The sequence below is a fragment of the Ictidomys tridecemlineatus genome, chromosome 4 (genome assembly GCF_052094955.1).
Source record: "Ictidomys tridecemlineatus isolate mIctTri1 chromosome 4, mIctTri1.hap1, whole genome shotgun sequence".
Lineage (NCBI taxonomy): Eukaryota > Metazoa > Chordata > Mammalia > Rodentia > Sciuridae > Ictidomys > Ictidomys tridecemlineatus.
Window position 1 is genome coordinate 74,828,952 of NC_135480.1, and position 24,659 is coordinate 74,853,610.

General features: G+C 36.4%; 1 protein-coding gene across 1 annotated transcript in view; it reads right to left on the reverse strand.

Moving 5' to 3' along the window:
- Rab38 (RAB38, member RAS oncogene family) overlaps nucleotides 1–24,659 on the reverse strand; it is a 57,027-nt gene that overhangs the window by 17,160 nt on the left and 15,208 nt on the right. Inside the window, exon 2 of the mRNA XM_005339209.4 lies at nucleotides 18,433–18,713. Within this exon, the coding sequence (XP_005339266.1) occupies nucleotides 18,433–18,713 (281 nt within the window). The remainder of the gene's footprint in view (nucleotides 1–18,432; nucleotides 18,714–24,659) is intronic.

The window sequence follows — 24,659 nt, forward strand, 5'->3', positions numbered from 1 at the left end:
GTTAGCTCAGGTTTTCTGAACTTTAAAAAAGAAAAGGGATAGGGTAACCTCAGTTGTTCCAGGCCTCTTACTCTCAACCTTTCCAGAGCACAACAGAATGGAATTCTAAGATGTTCCCATGAGTCCCACCTCCCGGGGTGCATGCCCATTAAATACAGATAGAGTTACGAGCATGATGAGATAGCTACCCCCTAATTAGGTGACTTCATACAGAACTCTAATGACTCAGACTGAAATCTACTTCTGACCTTGAAGAGTCAGCTGCCATGTGGTGGAAAGATACATGGAGTTCTGCAAATAACTGAATGGGCATGGAAGAGGAGCCCAAGTTTCCCATCACAACGCAGCCGCAGCCAGCATCTTGATTTCAGCCTGACAAGAGCTCAAGCAGAGGACCCAGTTGACCTGTGCCAAGACTTCTGACCCGTGAAAATTAAAATCATAAAGGTGTGTTGTTTTAATAGGCTAAGTTTATGGTGATTTGTTACACAGAAATAAAAAACAAACACCAATTGCCATCTTATGACCATGAGGAAGACAGCCATGTGCTGAGGCTAGTGAAGCAAGAAGTTGAGCCCTTATGATATCATCGAACTGTCTCTATATTGGCTGCATGTTCAAAATAAAGTTTACTTTGAGTAAATCAGATTTTTTGTCTCTCTTCAAAACTCTAACAAAACTAACACAACTCTAACAAAAATGGATAGTTTACTTTTATAAACAAAAATAATAGATCAATAATGAAACTGGAATAATACATTAAAATCACAGAATAAAAATCAGTAGTATGGGCATGGTAGTATAGCCAAATAATCCCAGTGACTCAGGAGGCTGAGGCAGGAGGATCACAAGTTTGAGGCCAGTCTCCATAATTTAGTGAGACCCTGTCTCAAAATCAAAAATCAAAAGGGCTGGGATGTAGCTCTGTAGTACAGCACAACTGGATTAAATTCCCAGTACCACAAAAAAAGTGAGTAGTTATTAACATAAAATTCTACTCTTGAGTTTAAATTATCAGTAGCTTAAATATATAAGACTTCTTCTTATAGCATATTATTTGCAAAAATAAGGGTACTTTTTGGTTTACCATAAGTACAATATGTCAATAATTTGATACAGATATTGAAAAATAAATTAATATAGTGTAACAGTACATAAAATAGAAATTTTGTCACCCAGGCAAAGTAGGTTGGAGCCCCATCCTTTATGTCATATTCTGTTCAGTGTATATCTGTCAATAGATCTGGCCACTCAAAATAGCATATGGACAGATTAGAGTATCCAGATAAGGCAACTAGAATGGTAAGGGTTCTTGTATTCTACATGAGTAATTGAGGAATTCTCAACAAAGAGAAGTCTTACAAAATAACAAAAGATGGCTCTTTCCTGGGGATTTGTAAAAATCAGATAAGAAAATAGATGTCAGAAACTCATACTTTGAAAGTTCCATACAACTTTCATATGTTATAATTTGGAACATTCTTGGCAAACAACAAAAGCTGACTTTTTGATCTAGATGAAGAGTGTATTTACAAGGTTTCTGATTACTTTGGCTCTTTTGTAGACCTGAAACTTCGTTGCACATTAAACTCTGAATTAGATTTAATACCTGGATACAAACCTTGTTCCTAACATACCCCACACACATCTAGTTATGTTAGAACTAGTAATAATTTAAAAGAAATTATACTATTGGCATCATAGAAGGAAATAAACATTTAAAACCCTTATTTTCCTACTTTGATTTTTAGACCCACTAACTGTCAGAAACACAGTAAATAAATCCAAGTTTTGAGGATTCAGACAGAGAATCAATGCTGCTGTGTCATCCGAGTGTTTTTTCTAGCATCTTCCCAGTTTACTCCTCAGGAGAATAGCACAAATAAAGGTTGAAAGTCAGGTTACTCAACAGGATCTTATTATGTGTTGCAGAGTGAGCAGGTCCACTGAGTTCTAGTCTTAGCTCTTTTGCAATAATGCTACCTCTACCTCTACACTTCCCTTCTCTGTGGTCTCATGTTTCCATCTAAATGTGAAAGTGCCAAGACATAAATCTCTGATCCTTTTCCCTTTTCTCTGTGCACTCACTCCCAAGGTAATCTCAATGGAGATTAAAATACCATCAATATGTTCATAACACCCAAACATGTATCTGCAGCCTGGACTTAAAACCAAAGATGTTGTCTATACTAGAAAATTCAAAATGACAAAGAATTATAAAAGTTTCAAGAGAGAATTTCCTTACTTTAGAGTAATCTTTTTTTCATTTTTTAAAATTTTAATTTGTTATATATGACAGCAGAATGCATTTCAATTCATAGTACACATACAGACCACAATTTTTCATGTCTCTGGTTGTACACAAAATAGAATCACACCATTTGTGTCTTCATACATGTACTTAGGATAATTATACCCATCTCATTCCACTGTCTTTCCTACTCCCATGTCCCCTCCCTCCCCCTTTCCCCTTTGCCTTATCTAGTGTTCATTTAATCCTCCCATGCCCCTTCCTACCACCATTTTATAAATCAGCATCCTTAAATCAGAGAAAGCATTTGGCATTTGGTTTTTTGGGATTGGCTAACTTCACTTAGCATTATCTTCTCCTCAATCCATTTACCAGCAAATGGCATGATTTTATTCTCTTTTAATGCTGAGTAAAATTCCATTGTGTACATATACCACATTTTCTTTATTCATTCATCTATTGAAGGGCATCTAGGTTGGTTCCACAGATTAGCTATTGTGAATTGTGCTGCTATACGCATTGATGTGGCTGTGTCCCTTTAGTATGCTATTTTTAAGTCCTCTGGGTATAAACCAAGGAGAGGTATAGCTGGGTCAAATGGTGTTTCCATTCCCAGTTTTCCAAGGATTCTCCATACTGCTTTCCATATTGGCTGCACCAATTTGCAGTCCCACTAGCAATGTATGAGTGTGCCTTTTCTCCCACATCCTCACCAACACTTATTGTTATTTATATTCTTAATAGTTGACATTCTTACTGGAGTTAGATGAATCAGGACCTAGGAATTAAACCAGAGACATTGTATCTATTAGAAGAAAAAGTAGGTCCAAATCTCTATCATGTTGGATTAGGCCCCAACTTTCTTAATAAGACTCCCATAGTGAAAAAAAAAAATGATATCCAGAATCAATAAATGGGTTGGATTCAAACTAAAAAGCTTCTTCTCAGCAAAAGAAACAATTAGTGAAGTGAATAGAGAGCCTATAATTTGGGAACAAATTTTTCACCACATGCACGTCAGATAGAGCACTAATCTCTAGGATATATAAGAACTCAAAAATCTTAACACTAAAAAACAAATAACCCAATCAATAAATGGGCCAAGGAAATGAACAAGCACTTCTCAGAAGAAGATACACAATCAATCCACAAATATATGAAAAAATGTTCAACATCTCTAGCAACTAGAGAAATGCAATTCAAAACTATTCTAAGATTTCCTCTAGAGCAATCTTTAAAAAGCAAATTATTCTCACAAAATGACTCCATGTCATTTTGTTCAGCAAAACAGATTTAATGGATTTACAACTCCTGATTGTCCTGTCATTGGCTTTCTACATTATCCCCAGGATGATCTAATCCTTTCTGACTATCTTTGGACACAGAATCTGGTCTTTGAGCACTGCCCCAGCATGTTAGGTAAGTGGACGGGCAGTGGAATATGCTGCTGCTCCTCACTTATTCTAATGGGATATTGATTTCCCCAGTCCTGACAGGCTAAGAAATCAGTACCTCACCAGCAGTGAAGCAGATGGAGATGAAATGGAAGGCCTTGAGATGGTAGTAGGGCTGTCTTCCACAAGTCTAAGAATGACTCAAAGACGGTAAAGACACATCAAAGAAGTCAAAGCACCAAAAAACAGGGGACAAGCAAAATCGATACGGGAAACAATGAAAAAACAGAAGGAGGGAGAAAGCAAACCCATCTTAGTAAAAAGACCTCCCGAAACAAGGAGATGACTTTGCCTGGGTTGAAAGAAAGGGAAATAGACATAGATTCAGACAGAGGAGAAAGGAGATAGGGCTTTTTTCCTTTAAAAAAAAAAAAAAAAAAAAACACTAAGTTTCCCTGCTGGATGTGGTAATGCACACCTATTATGGTTAGACATGGTATTCCCCTGAAAGCTCATGTGTGGGACAATGCAAGAAGATTTGGAGGAGAAATGATTGGGATGGCAGGGTATAGCCTTAATGTAGTCAGTGAAATAATCCCTCATGGGCTTAACTGAGTGGTAACTGGAGACAGGTGGCATGTGGCTGGAGGAAGTGGTTCCTTGGGACCGTGATTATGGGATATAGATCTGGTGTCTGGAGAGTGAAGTGTCTTTCTCTCTCTGCTTTCTGATCACCATATGAGCTGCTTCCTTCTGCCACACTCTTCCTCCAAGATGTTCTGCCTCTCCTGGGGAATGGAGATGGCTGTCTACTGACTGAGACTTCTAAAACTGTGAGCCCTTAACTTTTCCTCCTCTACAGTTATTCTCATGGGGTCTTTCAGTCATAGTAGCAAAAAAGCTGATTAAAACAACACCTGTAATCTTAGGAACTGAGGGGGCTAGTTAGGGGCATCAAAAATTTGAGGCCAGCCTCCAGCAACTTTGTGAGATCTTCAGCAATTCAGTGAGACCTTGTCTCAAACTAAAAAATAGAAAGGGGAGAAAAAAGTCAAGACTTGATTTTCTAAATCTGGCTTATTTCACTTAGCATGGTGTTCTCCATTTTCATTGATTTCCTGGAAAATTCTATAATTTCATTTTTCTTTTGGCTGAGTAAAATTCCATTGTGTACATATAGCACATTTTCTTAATCCATTCATCTAAGGAGGATTCAGATATCATAAAGATATAGGGAAGATCAGTGGAGTAGAGGAAGGAGATCAAGGGAGAGAGAGGGATGGAAAAGGGAGGAAATGCAGAAGGAATTTGACCAAATTCCACGTTTATGTATATTTATAAAGCACTAATAAAAATAAATAAAAATATGAGTGAAAGAATGTTGAGTAGTATAGAGAAAGAAGAATAGGGACAGGAAGGAGGAAAGGGTAAGAGGAGGGCACTAGGAACTAAAATGGAGTAAATTAAATGCCATGCACGTATAATTTTGTTAAAATGAACCCAACTATTATATATAACTATAATGCACTAAAAATTTTTTTTAAAAAAAGAAAGTCAGCTCAGTGTTAAAAGATGTGCCTGAGTTCAATCACTAGCACCCATAAAAAAGGAAAGAAAAGAAGAAAGAAAGCTGAATCAATTAGATGTGAGTTTTAAATCCTAGTTCCATTACTCACTAGCTGGATTACTGTGGGTAAGATATTAAAATCCTACCATACTTTAATTCCTACATTATAAAATGAGGATAAAAAACTACTAATTAAAAAAATAAAACTAATAAAAAATAAATAAAAACTAACTGAATAAAATAAATAAAAAAATTTAAAAATAAATTAAAAATAAAATTAATAATTCAATTACATATTGACTAGGACTGGGTCAAAAGTAAGGTGCACAATCAATAAGCGTTCAAAGAAAATGGGAACTTTCCAATTAAAGAGAGCAGAAAATATGCTCATTTTTTTCTTTACAAAAACTCAAAAATTATTTCAGCCAGGCATGGTGGTATACCAGTAATCCCAGTAATTCAGTAGACTGAGGCCCAAGGATTACAAGTTCAAGGCCAGCCTCAGCAACTTCGCAAGTCCCTAAGCAACCTAAGGAGAACTGTCTCAAAAGGACTGAGGATGTGGCTTAATCATTAAGTGTCCCTGGTTTCAATCCCCAGTACCCAAAACAAACAAACAAAAAATAATATGTCAAATAGAATCTCAAGGATTAAGAGAATAATAAATTATCTATTAGCATTCAAGGGCTTTTAACACTTTTTTAGAAACATGGTAGTAATGGAGAAGTAGTATTGAGTTCCTAGTGTATAGACACAAGAACAAAAAGTACAAGAGGGAGAGAGATGAACAGTAAGAGAGCTGATTCACATTCACAGAACCCAAGGGCCCCAGTACTAACATATTAAAAGTAAATTAGGGGGGTTGATTGAAAGTCATAATAGGGATACCAATCCCATTCCTACTTCATTTTCCACATAGAAAATGAAGCAGCTAGACCAACTACACCCCAAATCAATACGCCTTTATCCTCTGAATAAATAAAAGAGACATCAGACTCAGGAGATATCAATTAGTGTGCCTGTGTAGATAGTGTGGAGTTGAAAAAAAGTCACTAAAAGTATTCCAATATGGCAACTGGGCCGCACTCCCCACCCTTAGAACTCTGGTATCTTTATTTCTACCGGGAAGTAAACGTTCTCTAGAGAAAAGACCTCCAACTGACATTTAGAAGTCTCCAGTGACTACTAAGGTAAAGTGGAACCCACATAGCCAAAATCAACAAAACCACAATCTATTAGCCCACCTATACACACAGAATTTAGTGTCTACTTTTGATGGTCTTGCTCCTACCTAGAAATGTTCTGCCAAGGATCATCAAAAGATTTAAAAGAAACCTGAAAATAACAGAAGAACAAAAATAACTCATGAAATAAATTATAAAAGAAACTTCAGAAAAATGAATTAGTATCTTCACAAAGACTATTACATTCTTAACTAAGAACAGGATGCTATGAAAAAGAACAGTAAGGAGCTCTTCAAAATTAAAATTATGAATGCCAAAATTAAAATTACATTAAAATAGTTGAAAAATAAGTCAAATAAATATACAGAATAAAACAAAACTTACAAAGTGTTGAAAATGTGTGGGGGAAAGAAAGAAGGTTCATAGACTTAGTTTAGGATGTTACATCAAATCAGGGAATCATTAGGTTATCAATATGTCTAAATCTAATAAATAAAGAAAAAGTAATATACAAGTACTATTTAGACACTTGGAAATAAGAAAAGTAGAGAAGGTGGGATTCAAAACCAGAGAGCTGGGTTCTAATTCTAACTCTGCTACTTGCTAACCATATAATTACAGTTAAATCATTTAACTTCTCTAAGCCTTAACTTCTTAATATGTAAAATGGATATAACAACAAAATTTATTTTGTGAGGGTTTGTGAGAACTAAGTGAAAGGAAGAAATAAAACCCTAGGACAACATCTAGTTAAAAATAAGCATGCATTTTATAAATGCTACTTTTTATTAGTATGGATTCATCATGGCCTTGCACTGACAATTTTCTGATGAGTCATAAAGCTAGTAACTCTGCAATAGCAACATGTTCTTGCTAAGATATCTTAGAATAAAGATGAAAAGCTTGTTGTCTGCTTTTGAAAACAACCCAGGGGTTCCTGAAGATGATTCCTAATGTCTCACTGCACAATATCCATTAAAGAAGCTCTTCTCAGCAGCCCCTTGAGTCTTCCCTTATAGCATCTCTCATCCTTAGTGACCCTGGTCGAGCATCAAGGAAACTGCTTCATTCTCAGGTAGAGGTATCAGCTGTTCCTCCAAGTGCTCTCACAGCTCTTATAGAAGCCACCAAGTTTTATAGAATATCAAAATGTACTGTGGCTACTTGTTTATGGGTTTTCTTTAGAGGATTGGAAGTTTTTTAATGAAAAGAAACCGGGCCCTTTATCATCAGTGTCCCAGTACTTAGTGAAGTGCCTGCTTGAGTTCATAGTAGATATTCAAGGAATGCTTTTGGAATTAATGCATGCTTGAATAAATGAATCAATAAAATCCAGCACAATGCATTTTAACCAGTTCATTAATCCAAATCACCAAAAAAAAAAAAAAAGTATTTTCAAAAAAATTTCTAATCCCCTCTGGAAATATCTGAGTTGAACCAAGACACTGCAATTTTAACAAGCATCTCAGGTGACCCTGAAGCATAAGCTTATTCAAGACTGCTGTCATTTGATAGAGCATTTGATTATATCTGAAGTTGAGGCCTGATTTCTTCAATGCAAAACATCAAAAAGCCTCCCTGGAGCACTGTTAAATCATTAATAAAAAAGGTAAACATGATAGCCATTGTGTGTGGCTCAAATGATAACAGCTGAAAACAATGAGGTATGTATATAAAATAAAACAACAAGGATTTCAATTTTAAAAAAAAATACTGCAATATTCTGGTCCTGAAATGTGAAGATGGACTAAGTTGGGTAATCAGAGCCACTGGCTAATGTTAGAATCTTACGGGGTGCTATGTGGCATTACCAAACAAAGAATTTGAAGTCCCCCGTTGGAAACTTGGGGCATTAGGGGGGTGGCTGCTTAGCTCACCTTCATTTTTCTTCTCTATTTCCCCATCCACACAGCAGGGCACTATAATCTCTTTGCTGTGCAATGTGCCTACAGAGATTTCTGGATGAAAGGAGTTATATAATGTTGGAGTCCTTCTGGGAAATATAGCAGTAATTTAATTTTTCTGCTTCTGCAGAGTTCTCTAAGGACAGAAATACCCCACAAAGGGCAAGAGAAAGAATAACAAAGTAAAAGAATCTTCTGAAAGAATCCTTGAAAGGCAGTGCAGCAAACAATCCCATTCCATTCAATAAACACTGACCAAGCAATTGCCCTCTGTGTGCAAGCCATTGTGCTAGGTGATGACCAGAAGCACTCAGTGTAGTTCAGGGTCCAGGCCCTAAAAGAAATAATTTTGACATAGTGTGGTATGGGGAGGGGAGACCACTTAAAAGTCAGTAATAGGATGCTCAAGTTGAGACCTGGAGGAAGAGTGACAGGCAGGTACATAAGGTAGAAAAGATTATTCCCAGCCATTCGGAATATCAAGGTCAACAGGGGACTTTATGCAGCCTAACATAACCTGTGATGGAGCTCTTGAAATCTGTTGTCTGCGATTACTGTATGTACGTGTATTTTTTAGAGACCAGGAATTTACTGCATACTAAATATGTATATTTAACAACACCACTATGAAGCATTATTCCCATTTTTCATTGAGACAACTAGGTATTGCCTGATTAAATTTCATGCCCAAAGCCACAGACTTGTGTCAGAGACTGGCATATATTTGCCTGGTCAAAGCCCACATTTCAACCTTTGATAAAGTAGCTCTCTTCATGCTTCTTAGTGCTATTTCTCAGGTTCTGGATTCCATAATAATCCTAAAGTCCAGGTCCAGAAGAGGAAAAGCCTGAGGGCAGAAGGATGCAGTCACTTAGAGGTACCCACATTTCAGTTTCATCTCTAGGCTGGGACCCATCAGAAGAGAAGGCTGAGCTAAGCCACTTGGTTGGCTTGAAAAACATGTTTTCTTGCTGATGGGAGAGAAGAAACTCCTAAGGAAATTTTTAGATATAATATGGATGGAAGAGAAACACAGACATAAAAAGTTTGTAGAATTTCTAACAGCAGAGATGGAAAGGGAAAGGTATTCTAAGCAGAAGGAACACCATATAAAAAGGCATGGAGGTGATGAATAACACTGCTAAAAATGCAAAAGTTCAATGAGGATGATTTATAAGATGGGTGAGGACCAACCATGTCCCTTGGCATGAATCTCTCAGTCTGAGAATCCTTGATAGTCTTCTAAGCCCAAGACTCAACTGTATTTTAGTAATGATATAAAAAATCAAAAGATGACCCTATTTAATTTCTCTTAAAACAAAAATGCTAAGTAACAAAAAATTCTTAAAAATAGTATCTTTAGAGAGTTTGCAAAGTTCTAATATAAAGCATAGTATCTGGGGTTTCCCAAACTAAGCTCTGCTGCCTTTCAGGCTAAATAATTCTTTGCTGAGTGGGAACAAGGTAGGTATATGCTGTGAAAAGTAGGATGTTCAGAAGGGTGTAAATGTAGACGCCCTGGCCTCTACCCACTGGGTGTCAGTAGGACTTCATAGCCTAATAGGTGCTAATGAGCAAATATATTTGTAGACATTGAAAATATCCCCTGTTGGGATGAGTAAAATCATTTCCACTGGACCACAATTAAATAATACTAAAAACAGCCATTGAAAAGTGTTTTGTGCCCCATTGGGTCTGCTTCTTTCTTGTTGGGAGTTGTGGGGGCAGTGAAAAACCTGTCTTGATCTTCTCTGAGAACAAAGAATCCTCATAGACCTGTTCTCTAATGTCTCTGGGAGGAAGGAGACATCTGGAAAGTGAACTGGCTTGTCTCTGAGTGCACTAGGTTTAATTTCTGAACACCCCTTATTTCTAAAGTCAGTGGGTAGAGGGGGAGGAGATTTCTATCTTTCTTTTTTCATACCCAAAGTGAACTTCATTGTGCAAAGTTGAACTCAGAACATAACATCAAACATCTTATACATCCCATGCTGGAAAAAGTACTATGAACATAAGCACAGAGATGAGGAAAAGGCAGATGTCTGACAATAGCTGGGGGAAAAAAAGCATACGTGGGCAAAGGCTTTCCTTGTTTTGCCCATTAACAACTCCAGGTGAATTGCTCTATTTTATCACATTTCCTAGAAGACCTATTTACATCTCTCTTTTTCACTAGACTTTATGCCTCCACATTTTTTTTCACATACCTATCCTAGTCCCTGATCTACCATACAATTGCTCAAGACATAGTTATGGTATAAGCTCAGACAGGGACAAATTACATGGTAGTAAAGGTGGTGACTGGGTGGTGGGGTGGTACTGCGAGCACATTAGTCTTAAAATCTCAAGCCTACTACATACCAATTATGAGCCCTTGAGCTATTTGTTTACGTTTTCTAATTTAATCTTTAGTCTCTTCATCTGTAAAGAGGAAAAATAATAGAAGTTTGTTTGTGAGATGAACTAAAGCATATAAAGCCATAGAACATTGCCTGGCTAAAAAGAAGCTATTTGTATTCTAAGTCATCAGTGACAAACTTCAGAGCCAAGGATCAAATGGTAAATGAGTTAGCCTTTGTAGGCCACAAGGTTTCTGTTGAAACTACTCAGCTCTATAGTTATAGCAGAAAAGTAGCCATTGATAATATGTATCTTTGTTTTCAATGAGCATAGAGGAGCTCCAATAAAATTTTACTTATAATAGAGAAGGCAAGCCATATTTGACCTATAGACCAAAATTGCTGATACCTATCCTAAGTTGTATAAATTTTAATAATTAAGAAGTAGGACCCACGGAAGGTTTCTGAACTAGACATTAACAAAATCAAAATGATCCCTCGGCATGTTAAGTTTTTAGCAACACGTACTACTGAATTGTGTAGTCTTAGTGAAGTCTGATAATGCATTACTATAATTGTCTAATCATGAAATGGAAGATCTGAGCTCAAAGTTATGAAAATGTGAAGCACACAGGACAGAATGACCTATGTAACACCACCTTCTTTCTATACACCAAGCTATAGTTATAGCTTCTGGCGGTACATATCTAGTCTCCTATAATGCCTTATTCATAGCTGGATCTCATATTACCTAGCAAATTATAAGCATAGACCTAGATCATCTCCAGAAAACCAATTAGCTAAAGATATAAATAAAAACATTATCATTAATTTATACTGATCCTTAAGCGGATGAGTAGCCTGAGTTTGAGACTTTTCTGCTTAAGCTATTTCCAACATCAGGAAACGTTTCCATTTTTCAAGCAGGGCATTAAGAAGCTGTCAGAAGCAATGATTCAAATAGTTGTACTACAGACTGCTGGTCATTATGTGAACTGATCATGACTATTAAACACAGCCATAGTTTCCTTTAAATTATGCCTTCTAACTTTGCTCTGAGTTTAGATTTCATATTGGTCTCTCTTTTTTTAATGTCCTTAAGTACTACCAGTTCCAACCAGATAAGCTAAAAATACAAGGTTAAAAATGCTGTAGCCAAAGAAGATAGAAAAGTCACATCCTACAACCCCATATAAATTCTTTGGAGATACCTAAATCCTGGAATATCTATTTTACACAGTGACATGATAAAAAGTAGAGCAAGCACCTTTCTTCGAATACACTGTAGGTATAATACACATCACTCACAGCACAGATGCAGAAACGAAAGTCACTTCATGCCTATCGTGTTAATCAATGAATGCACAGTGACTATAAAGGGTTTTTTCATATATTGACATATACAAAATGGAAACACTCAGAGATAGACCACTACTCAATTTAAACATAAAATAATTTTTAAAAATAATGTGCCATATTCAATCCATTAAAAAAGGAATTAGAATATCTACCCATACCCAAATGCAATTATCTATGCATTTCCAGTTTCTATAAATGCATTATTTTATAACTGTATATTTTCTGGAAGCCTATAAAATAAATGATGTGTGATACTGCCCTTCAAGTAGCTTCTGGAAAACTAGCCAATTTTAACTGCTGTGTGTTTCAGCTTGCAGAGCAATTTAAAAAATAGTAATAAAACAGCTCACTAAACTTAATGAAACACAGAAAACTTTCCTTTTACAAAAGAATTCCAGGCCAGAATTCCTATTACTCTGCTAAGCATTCAACATGCCCCAAACATTTGGGAACCACTGTATGGTACAGTCTCCTCTTGGAGGAGACAGTAAAAAAACAAAACCAAGATATCATTTGTAAGTCACACCATCATTTTAGAAATCCAGATTGATTATAGAGCACATCTTGAATTTGAAAGATGAACACAGGAATGAATAAAAAAAAAGTGAATGTTAGAATCAAAGAAATAAAATAGCAAATATATATCTTTAAGGAAGTCTCCTAAACCTCAATTCTTTCTTTTTCTTTAAAACAATAATATTATTATTCTATGGGGCTGTGATAATGATTGAAAGAATTCTTAAACATACAAATTTTTGCACAAAGGTAACATATAGCAAACTTCAAGAAAAACAGCCATATTATTACTGTAGGTTGAGAATGTACATCAGGAATATTCAAGTCCTAGGAAGCCCTACAGTAAGAATAGTGGTGGCTTAAATTAGTTTTCTAAAAATTGATTGCACCATGTATAGCAACCCAAATTCTCATTTGTGAAGTAAAAAGCTGATGCTGGATAATTAAATATAACAGTTTATTCAAGGAAGATTGGGTAGCTTATAGAATGATTCAGACATCTAGAGAAATAGCTTCAGTTGTAACTTTGCAGAAAAGTCAAACCCACAGGAAAGAGTCCTAAGAAGGAAGAAAACTGTTCCCAGCCACCATGGAACACTAGGTCCTGTTATCTGTGAAGCTCCAAGAACTCAACTTGAGTACCTGGGTCTAGCGGTGATTGTTTCTGTGTCCTGCACAGGACCTCATAACCTCTGCTGTCTCTCAAAACTGGAGGTCTTTTCTGCCACCCCTTCCCCCAGGAAATGGACTCTGCATTTGCTTTGTTCATCTAGTGGCTTACTTCCAAACTCATATAATTGGTGGAATTTAGGTTATATGTCTGTGCCATAGCAGCAAATGAAGCAAAAGTAACGAGTCTTATGGGTTCTTCCTATGCAGGTAAGCTAGAAATTCCCCAAATACAATAAATGTGTTTAAAATTTGCTAGAAAGTCAAAAATCAGTAGTCTGAAATGATCACTGCAGCCCCTAAAACAACTAATGCCATCTCAGTGAGAACACAATGGAGCATATTCATTATTCTCAGCAGAACGACACACATCAATATTTTTTTTTTCTTTTAGCTTCAGAGGAGAGACCAAAATTGAGTACAATTTAATGTAAGAACGTTTCTTACCAGAACACCCACTGCTCTCAGAACATTCTGGGAGAGAAGGTGTACCTAAAAAGTCAGAATAAGGAGGTTAGAAATAATCAAGGGCATCTTTCAGGGGTAGGAATTGAGGTAGAGGGAAGCAAGACCAGGGCTAACTGCAGATTCTTTATGTGAATTTGATTCTTGTTCTCACTGTTACCTAGATATACTTTGCTCCATTATTTCCCAGCTACGCTGGTAATTCCTTGTTATCCTTAATTCTGAACATAGCCACACCTGAAGTACTGCACCTTATGAGCAGAATAAAATAAACTGGAAAAGGCTAAAATATAGAAACAGACTTTCCACTGGAGTGTGGTTGTTGTGTGCATCAGCACCCACTAAGATGAGAAAACTCAGGCCAGCAGATAGGTTATGGGTACAGTAAATTGTGTGTGTGTGTGTGTGTGTGTGTGTGTGTGTGTGTTTTGTGGGATCGGACATAATGCATCTGGGGACTCCACATACATTCTCTTAGTATTTATAACTCTAGAAGGTGGGTAAGGGTGTCTAGACATCAAATACACAAAAGCTAGACCTAGGTGAGATTCAGACTAGGTGCATCAAGAATTAACCATGTAAATTGGTTAGCAGGTAGCAGGTTCTAGTTGTCTTCTGAAATGGGCCCAGATGACAAGACTCCAAACTCTGAGGATTCATTAACAAGAACAGGGTAGGGAATAACCCTGAAAGACATATATACTAAAGCATGTTATGAAGTCTACACACAAGCATAGGAATACACAAAATATTCATTTTAAGAGTAAAGCTATGATAATGAGAGTAAAATGAATCAAATTCCTGATCTATAGGGCAACCATAAAAATGCAAATTACAAACCAGGAATGTTTGGATAATGTTATTAATATTCCACTAGGAAAGCAGGTATAAACCAGGAATTTCAGAGTAAAGGGAAAAGAAAATGTTGAGAAAGTTCTTTGACCCAAAAGCAATTTGGGCAAATTGAGATATATGAGGATCCCAGTGATATATTGTCTACAAAATAATTCAAAGAAATATAGCTGAAAGAAAAAAATGCAAAAGTTGAAAACCTGATGTAGGAAATACTATTTTCTTTTCTTTTCCTGAGTTTTAATATTGGAAGAGATAAAGTGAAAAATCAGATGCACCAGAAGACATCTATGTGTTTTTTCTCTCTCTTAATGCAGTATCCAGCCAGGGGCTACATTATTGTTCCAGCAACAGCAACAGGCATGAAAACTCTCATGAGAAGTTACTCCAGAATATGGAAGAACAAAAGGGTAAATTTACCTCAGCACTGCAGCAGGACAGAGGATAATTTCAACAACAAACTCCTGTAATGCTTTGTTAGCTTCAGTTTCAGAGAGGGTCACGCTGTTGATGACACCCAAAGGATTTACTCAGGGTGTGCCCATGGGGACAAAGCCAGAGGCTATAACCTTTGGCTCATTAGATGTTCAGAGATCCAAGAAAGGAAAATCATATGTTAATCACCAGCATGATTGTGATATCACTCAAGAGTTCTCTAATTATTAACAGATTCACTTTCTAGCAGAAAGCTCTCTATGGGAGATATTCCCTCATCCCAAATGTAATCAAAGAAGGAATTGGTAAGCTGTCCTCAAATGCTGCTATTTTAGCTTCAGGCAGATACTTTTATCTGGGCTTCAATTTTGTAAATGTTGTGATGTTAAAGTCAGAAAGTTAGAAGAATTTTATTATAGATTTTTTTTATTTGGGTATCCAGGATAAACTCAGGGGTATTCGACCACTGAGCCACATCCCCAGCCCTATTTTCTATTTTATTTAGAGACAAGGTCTCACTGAGTTGCTTAGCACCTCACTTTTGCTGAGGCTGGCTTTGAACTCTCAATCATCCTGCCTCAGCCTTCCAAGCTGCTTGGATTGCAAACATGCACCACTGTCCCTGGCTAACTTTACATAGATCTTTGAAAAGACTTTTGAACAGCTCAAAACTCTACTTTGTCATTGCTGCAGTATTGTTCCTGGGTTTCCAGGTGTGGAGTCTGAATACTAACCTGGCACTGGCCAAATATTTTCATTAGTTATTCAGAACGACAACCTCAGTAGCAGTTATTTGGAGAGAGAAGAGATGTTGAATGTGGATTCTGTCTTTTACAATGAGGTCTTGTACTCTCTTAGCTTGTGAAATTCCATGTCCCCTCTCCCACGCTGTACAAAGCTTCTCTTCAAAGTTCACACTAGTGGGGATTTGGAGGATTAGAAATGCAGTATCCAACTAGGAGGGTTAGCCAGACCTTAAGTTAATGAACATCATGTCCTTAAGCATATAGGGTTTGACACTGCAGTGGCTGAACAAAGAATGTTGGGGTGAAGTAAAAAGAAAATGTTGAGAAGTTCTTTGACCCAAAAGCAATGTCAATCTTCCCCTCCATACATTCACAGACCTCTTCCTTTCTCTTTATTCTTACTAGCATTTAATCGCCATCCAAAACACTGTAAGTTTTACTTGTTGCTATCCATGAAGGAAAGATGTTTTTTATATTTTATTTTTAGTTGTAGTTGAACAAAATACCCTTATTTTATTTATTTATTTTTATGTGGTGCTGAAGATTGAACCTAGCGCCTTACATATGCTAGGTGAGTGCTCTACTGCTGAGCCACAACCCCAGCACGCACACCCCCGCCAAAGACTCTGTTTTGCAAGTTTCTGTCTCAGTGGCTGACACAAAGCCGACACTCAATGACATTTTTTTAATGAATGAATAAAGGAAGACAATCTCTCCTATCCATAAATATCATTCAATCTAGTTTTCCCTTAAAATTTAAGGTAAACAACTGAGAAAAGGAGTTTTCCAAAATCCTCCTTTCTCCACTAGGCCTGTAGGCTTTTGAACTGGAAAGTGACTCTTTTTTATGAAACTAAAGAACTCAAAGAAAATGCAGAAGTTGTGAAGTTAAGTGTGCAGATAAGGGAAAAGTAGAATAAATGAATTCATCCACATTTTGGAATTAAAAAGGAAAATCCAAGCTAATGTTCAAGAAAAAATTCATACTATAAAATTTCAAATTTGTTACATTTCTGCCACTTTTAATATCTGAATTGTTTTCCACCTGTCTGTCTTCACAGTAATAAATTCTTGAAACACATGAATCAAAAGTCTCAATGACAGCCAAGAAATAGAAAATGATGGGTACTATGTCCTAAGAAATAGGGGAAATTAGGAACTTTTAAAGGAAAGAGGGGGGAAAGCTAGCTTGATCACTGGAACCTCAGAAAGAAGACAAGAATATTAGAAACCGAGGGAAAACAACTTTCTAAACCTAAGAGCAGCTTAATGATTGCAGAGAGACAGCAGGCATTGAGATTCTGTAAGAAATGCCTCAAATAAATGATCATGCCCATTGTTTCTGAAAGGTGTACTGCCACCTCCTCTATCATCTCCCAATCCAAGCAGTGGTTTTATTCTGATGGTTTTCTCACTTTAGTGATAATCTCAAAGTTTCTCTCTCCAGTCCCTTTTACTTGTATTCTAGAGCAAGGTCTCATAATTTTCCCACAAGGGCACATGTAATGTTTAAATCTGGGCAAACACATCTCTCCTCAAACATTTATCATTTCTTTGTGATAAAAGCATTCCAGAAACCATTCTTGTGGCTTTTTGAAGAATACAGTAAATTATCAATATCTATAAACACTCTACTGTGCAATAAAATACCCAGTTTTGAATGATTCCCATTCAAGTTATATTTTCAAACCATTCTTTGATTCTGTGCACAAATGTGCAAAATAAGTGTAAATTCCATAAGTAAAGAGACAGAAATGTATCTTATTCACAGCCAAATCCAAAACAAGTAGCACAGTACCTGTGCTTTACAAAAATGTAAATATTTGTGTTCCACAAATCTATGAAACTATATGGATTGCAATCATAATGTAAAAAATATCAGAATGCTCATAACCCAATGCATACATGAATCAAAGCATCACATTGTACCTCATAAATATAAGCAATACATGTCAACCAGAAAATAAAATTAATTTTAAAATTTACCATGAAAGTTTTTCTTTCTTAGATACTGAAATTTAAATATATATATATATATATATAAAGAGCAGAAAAAAAATCCATGCATCTAATGAAGCAGACAGCATTACAGGGCATAAAGGGAAGTACATACCCTCATCATGCCACATAGGATCCTGCATCTTCTAGCCCTTCCTCTGTTCCCACATCTGCTACTTCATGCTTCCCAGGAGGCTTCAGCTGTACTTGGCTGCATGATGCTGTCCACATTTGTACTGCCATGTCACTCCACTATTCCAGATTTCTCAATGTGATAGTTCTATATTATTGCCATCTTTTCATTTCTAGGGCAAAGTACAATTCCTGACATACAGCTAAACACATTAACTATTAATTGTCTAAATTTATGTATAAGGCAATGGCACTGAATTTAAGGCTCATTTCTTTCAAATTCATACTTACCTAATAGATCTTTTGTGAGGACTAAATACAAAAATGCATTTAAGCATGCCTGGCACACAGTAGGTGCTCAAAAATTGAATAGTTATTAACTATTATCAATATAAGAATGTACAAATGGATTTGATCCCTCAGTCACAATCACCTTAATATGTCCCATTCTGTCCCATTCACTGCCTTAAGATAAGAAAAAGTTTTATAAAGTAATTTGGAACCCTTTATTACCAGACAAACATGTATTATTATTACTATTATTATAATGATGATAATGATCATGTGCATTTTCTTTGAGAATCTTGCCTATAATATGCTCATCCTCTAAAGCCACATTACCTTTGCTGATGTTTCAAACCATCCTACGAAACCATGCTCCTTGCAGAACTGGTCCATCTTGAGGCCATTGTTCATGAGCACATCCTTCCCCTGGTCACATTTGTTGGCCAATAAAACCACAGAAACTGGTTTGCCATTAGGGAGAGTTAACTTTGAGTCCAAATCATTTTTCCACTTTGCAACTGCTTCAAATGTGGCTGGTCTGGTGACATCAAAGACAATAAATGCACCCATAGCTTCTCGGTAGTAGACTCTTGTCATGTTTCCAAATCTCTCTTGACCTGCATCAAGAAGAAATATAATTCAGAAACTCTTTACAATTGGAACTGAATAAAATATTAGAACTTCATGTGGGCTCCAATAAGAACAAGTCACTCAATAAAGTCTTATTTCTAGTCTTTAAAAAGTGTGCTAAATATATAATCATGCAGTTTTGTTTTTAATCTTTTGAGCACAAGAAGAAAATTAATTCATTTAACAAGTATTAACTGAGAAAATACTATGCACCATGTAATGTTCTAGAAATGTATTAATATAGTATTCCACTAGCTTTGTGTGGCTAATTAATTAATTATGACTAAATAAAATTTAAAATTCAGTTTCTTAGTCACAATAGCTACATTACAAGTGTTTGATAAAACACATGGCTAGTGGCTACTGCATTAGATGATGCCAATTGAGAACATTTGAATCAACACAGGATGTTCTATTGGACAACATTATTCTGAACATTTGGGATATAATGACTCAAACATAAAAATCCCTGCTGTCATAAGGCTTACATTATTTTACTGAAAAGGCAAATTAATAAACAAATTATGTAGTGTGTTAAAAAGGCATTCGAAATCTACTTTAATTAAAAGTAGTAATAATTGTATATTTACTAACAATAAAGAAATATGACCTGCATAAATGATCATAAAGGTATTATCCACACTCTATTTTATTTTTTGCAATTCTGGGAATCAAAATCTGGGTCTGGCATGTGAAAGACAAGCATTCTACCACTGAGTTACATTCTCAGTCATTATTCTTATTTTGTTTTTATTTCAATTTATTTGGCAATGGCTATTAAACGCAGGGGCACTTTACAACTGAACTACATCTCCAGCCTTTTTTTATTTTTGATTTTGAGATAGGTTTTATTAAGTTGTTCAGAGCCTCACTAAATTGCTAAGCCCAGCCTCGAACTTAGAGTCCTCCTGCAACTTCCAAAGTTGCTGGGATTATAGGCATACAATATCATGCATGGTCATTTGTCTCATTTTAAAGTGAGACTTAGAAAATCTAGGTAACTGGCTCAAATTAAACAAATAGTAAGCTTGCAAAATCAGAATTCAAACCTGAGTCACTTGAAACTAGAGCCCATAGTCATTTACTAACTTTGAATACTTTCAACTACTAAACCATAGTCTTGTACTCTTTCTCCTCCAGGTTTATGTGCCAGGAACATCCTATTCGATCCAACTTAACAGATGTCTATTGGACATCTACTATAATGATAGCAATCTTTGGTACATGCTCAAAATACAATAATGAGCTAGATGGTATCATATATTCCTTCAAGTAGTCCACAATCTATTGTGTAAGGAAAACCTCCAGATGTTGCAAAAAAAATGAATGAGTAATTTTTAAAAATAGAATGAAGACTGGTTTTAGAATTAGTCTTAATCAGCTACAATCAGTTTTTTTCTGATGCTTAGTTTTCTAAGTGAATATTGGAAAGTTTCTTAAACATCCTAAGTGCTCCTCATCAGCAAAAGGGCTATAAGAAAATGTACCACAGGGTTGTCTTATGGATGGAATAAATTAATATATATGAAGCACCCAGTTCAGTACCTTAGTACTAATTAGTATGTATTTCTTCAGCAGGTTAAAAATATAATAGAAAGTATGATACATATTTTCAATCATAGTCTCAGGCTAAAGATTTTGACAAAAAGAAAAATTGCAGATATTTTAACCAAGCAACAAAAGTTAACAAAATCACATCATTTACTTCTGTGTTAACTGAGGACAGGAACTAATGAAAACTGGGCTCATATTTTAGGAACACAAAAACCCCAGAAGTGTGCAACCAGACAGTCTTTTTGATTTGAAACTTTATGTTAAGAGTCTTATGAAGAATATAAAGTAAAACAAATTGGGTATGTGATACATTTTTTTGAAAAGAACAAATTGCTGAAACTGAGGTATATCCAAGAAAATATACGTTAATATACCCCTTAGAATACAAAAATTTCGAGCACAAGATTTTGCAATGGTGAACTTTAGTGTAAATTAAATTTAGTGTTGTGTTGATTATGTTCACAGGGACATTATGAGGAGGTGAAGGACCCCTATGTACCAGTGAAAGTTGATGAAATTCTATAGTTTCAATTCTAGTCTAGGTGCCTATATGCCCAACTGGATATTCTGGAAAGAAGAACTTTTTAATCAAAGACAGCACATAACACTCCTAAAGCATTTCTTACCTAGCTTGTACCACAAAAGAATTTTTTTTAATTTCCCACAGTTATACAGTCAATGAAAGAAAGGGGTAAAATACTTTTCATATGACATACAACCCACAGATGAACTTTCATTTTTTCCAAATGAGTTTTAATTTTTTTTAAATGACTGATGCAAACAGCAATTTCCTTTGATACTGTTCAGGAAAGGCCATGACATATCAAGAGGATTGGCGGGAAAAAAGCCCTCTGTGATCACTCTGAACTCCAAAGGCCTCTAGGCTTTTTAAAGGATGTCTTATGATCTCTTTCAGAGATCTAATCAGATGAAGAGCAAAGTCATGGGTTATTCAATAATCTGCTTGTCAAGAGGTTTTCAGAGCAGAGTAGGAAGCTCTCAAGAATAGAAATTTTACATTTCAATATATGACACAGTGCAAAGAGCAAGGGATAACTTTACACCTTCGTAAAGAATCATAAAGGAGGGCTGGGGATAGCTCCTTGATAGAGTATTTGTCTAGCTAGTGCAAGGCTCTGGGTTCAATTCCCAGCACCGTTTTTAAAAAAGGGGGAAGTGTGTATGTGCGCATGTGCATGCATACACGTGTGCATTTGTGCTTGTGTGTCACATCAGAACCAAGAAGCTAGCTTATTTCTGGAAAGAAAAGACCTTTGTATATGGAGGTCACTGGGCTAGCCCATTTAGAAAGTTTGTGTTTTTGGCATTCCAGCCAGGGGTCACATTCAGATCAGAGCATTTCTAGCACTCACATTTAATCCCTCCTTTATCAGCTGATAGCCCTCTCTGCCATTTCTTAATCAAAGTGTGAGAAACATGTGACTTTGTGAATGGCTACTTCTGAGCAGAGTGGAGAGTGATGAATTCATCCTGAGTAAATTTACTTAAAACATGACTACAATTTAAAAACTTCCTTTGGCATAGATCATTTGTCTAACACAATTACCGAATGACTGGTGAAGTCCAGGCTTCGTGATTTGTGCAGTTAATACAGTTTTTTGACCAGGAGGAACTTCTATACCACAGAAAACTATACTGAGAATCTGCACTGAAAATGATCCAGTTCACCAAGTAAGGACCCCTTCTCTTAGTCCTCAAACACACACCACAGTGCAATAAATGTGCTCATGACTCAGTTTCCAGTTTCAAGAGGTGTTCCAACGACCAAGCAACCAACCAAATCACAGAAATTAATACAATGGCTGCAGTAATAGTTCCAGGAGCCTTATGGGAAAATCTACTAACTTGAAGAATCAGAAGACATGGGTCTTAATTTTAATCACTGGAAGCCTTGAACAAATCAGAGCAGTTTTAAACAAATGTATTTCTCTCCCTGAGTATTAGTTTTCTTATGTGTTAAATGAAATTCGTGTGTCTGATCTCTAAGAACCCTTCCTGTAATAATTCCTTAAATTAAATGAAACCCTGGCTGTCTTTTGTAACAGACTGAAATGGACCATTTGATGTCAAAGATTCAGCTAAAAATTCACACAAACATCACAGTCATAATGTGTATTTAATGACACTTTCACTTCATAATTAAGGCTCTATAGATGCTCTCAGCAGACACAATCAAGCAGTGAATCTTTCACATAGGCATAAAACCAATGGTAGGAAGCACAGCGGGTTTTCTATTAAACTGAGAATACCTTTTTAACCATTCTGACCTTTAGCAACTAGCTTTGTGAATCTCAGATTAGTCAATGCACTATTACAAGCCTCAGCTTCCTTATTTTGAAATAAGGACACCAGCTTGGACACTATAAGACACTTCCGTTATTGCTTCTGGAAAACTCCCCTTCTTAGGCATCCAGTACTCCAGGTCCTACTCCTCCTCTGTTCCCCAGACTAGCTCATGACATCACCAACAACACAACTGCTCAGAACAGTACCTTCAGTCATCTTCCAACTCAGTTTGCGCTCCCTCATGTAAAGAATTTCCAATGTCCCACCAACACTTCCCCTTCAGAAGTGGCTTTTAACTCTGCTTCCTTCACTCCATCAGCATTGGCTGCTGCTCTACTTCAGCCCTTCCTTGCTCCTCATTTGGACTCCTGATGGTTTTTCTGCACTCTTCTACTTTTCCTGACACTCCCTTAAAGTACTTCATGGCCAACCACACTGAACACTCCTCCATCCTAAAACACATCTTGCATTACTCTCTGGATTTCCCTGTGATTTAAATCTCAGTTCCCAGATCCTGAATACCCTCCTCATGGCTCCTGATGAGTGAACTGTGTGCCCTTCGTTTATGCCCTGAAATCTCAGCCTTCCCTGTCCTGACAGCTGAAATCATTTACCCCCTTCTGCATGATCCCACAACATTTTCCCTATCCTACACCATGAGTATTTATCATGGTGTGTCTTCATTCTTCAGTCTCCACCTGGCATTGAAAATCCTGGAGAGCAGGTTAGTCATGTTTTGATGTTGTGAAACTTGAGGGCTATTTCTTCACTTTTTGGATCGAGTAAGAGCTCATGACACTATGGTGAAAATAAACTCAGATTAAGGTTTCTTCTTCCTCTAAAGTACATTCTCATATATTCATGATACTGCTGCACACTGATGCACTTACTCTGTATTCCACTTTCATTCCCAGTAAATAATCAATAGAAATTCATTAGGAGAGAAAATTAACGTTATTCTAACACAGGTATGTACATACCTATTACAATAAGTTTCGGACTGGAATGTTATGCTTTTGTAATCATTCTCACAATTAAGAAATGATCCCTCAGAATCAATTTATTCCAAACAATACATGCTTTTTGGTCCTGGTATAATCAGAAGATCTAAAAGTGCTACAATGATATTCTCTATATGTCTATGTAACAGTCTAAAAATATAAAAACAAAAGCAAATATGAATCTTGTACAATGATCTAAAAGAAAACAATCAAATTATATGATTGCTATAATGGTCAAAAGGACACTGAGCTCTTAATGAAATTAGCTGGTTTTGAAGGCCAAGGAGAACAACATCCTAGGACCAGGATCAGAGTAAGTTGACATTCTAGTGCACAAGGTTTTCTCCAGTTTTTAGGAACCCATCTGGCCCCCTGGCAATGGTTCTGAAACTCTTTGATCTGATCTCTTCACTCCTTTGCCCTGCCAAACTGTGACAGAAATGTGTCAATCACTATTTTTCCAAGTGACAAAGCATAGATGCTAGAATTAACCTTGCAAAATCTTTTCATACAAAATTACCAGCTATTCTATAACCATGACCAAGTTTATGTAGCCCTCCTTGCAAGCACTGCACTGTGTATACTATGAAATTTCTGTTAAGGTCCCTGTATTAAGTGAAGGAATAAGCCTAGTCTCTTATTGCCCCTTCAGCAGGTACTTGCAGGCTTACCAAGTCTTTCAGAGCTATCTGTCCCTTCATCACTTCTCTTCTACTCACACCGAAATCACTCATCTCATCTCATTCATTTAACAACAACAACGACATCAAAATCTAATGCCTATAATTTTCTAGGAACTGGTCTAGCAACTAGAATAAAATATCCTTGCTTTCCCATTCCACTGGGAAGAAATAAACAGCAAGCTAAAAATAAGTAAAATGTAAATAATACTATGTTACCTGGTGAAAATGTCATGGAGAAAAATAAAGCAGGGAAGGAGACTAGGGTATACTGGGGTTGGGGACAGAGTCAAATAGGTTGGATGGTGAAGGCTCCACTAAAAAGGTATCATTTGAGAAAAGACCAGAAAGAGGTAACGTAGGGGGCTCTATCTCAGAAGAATTTTAAACA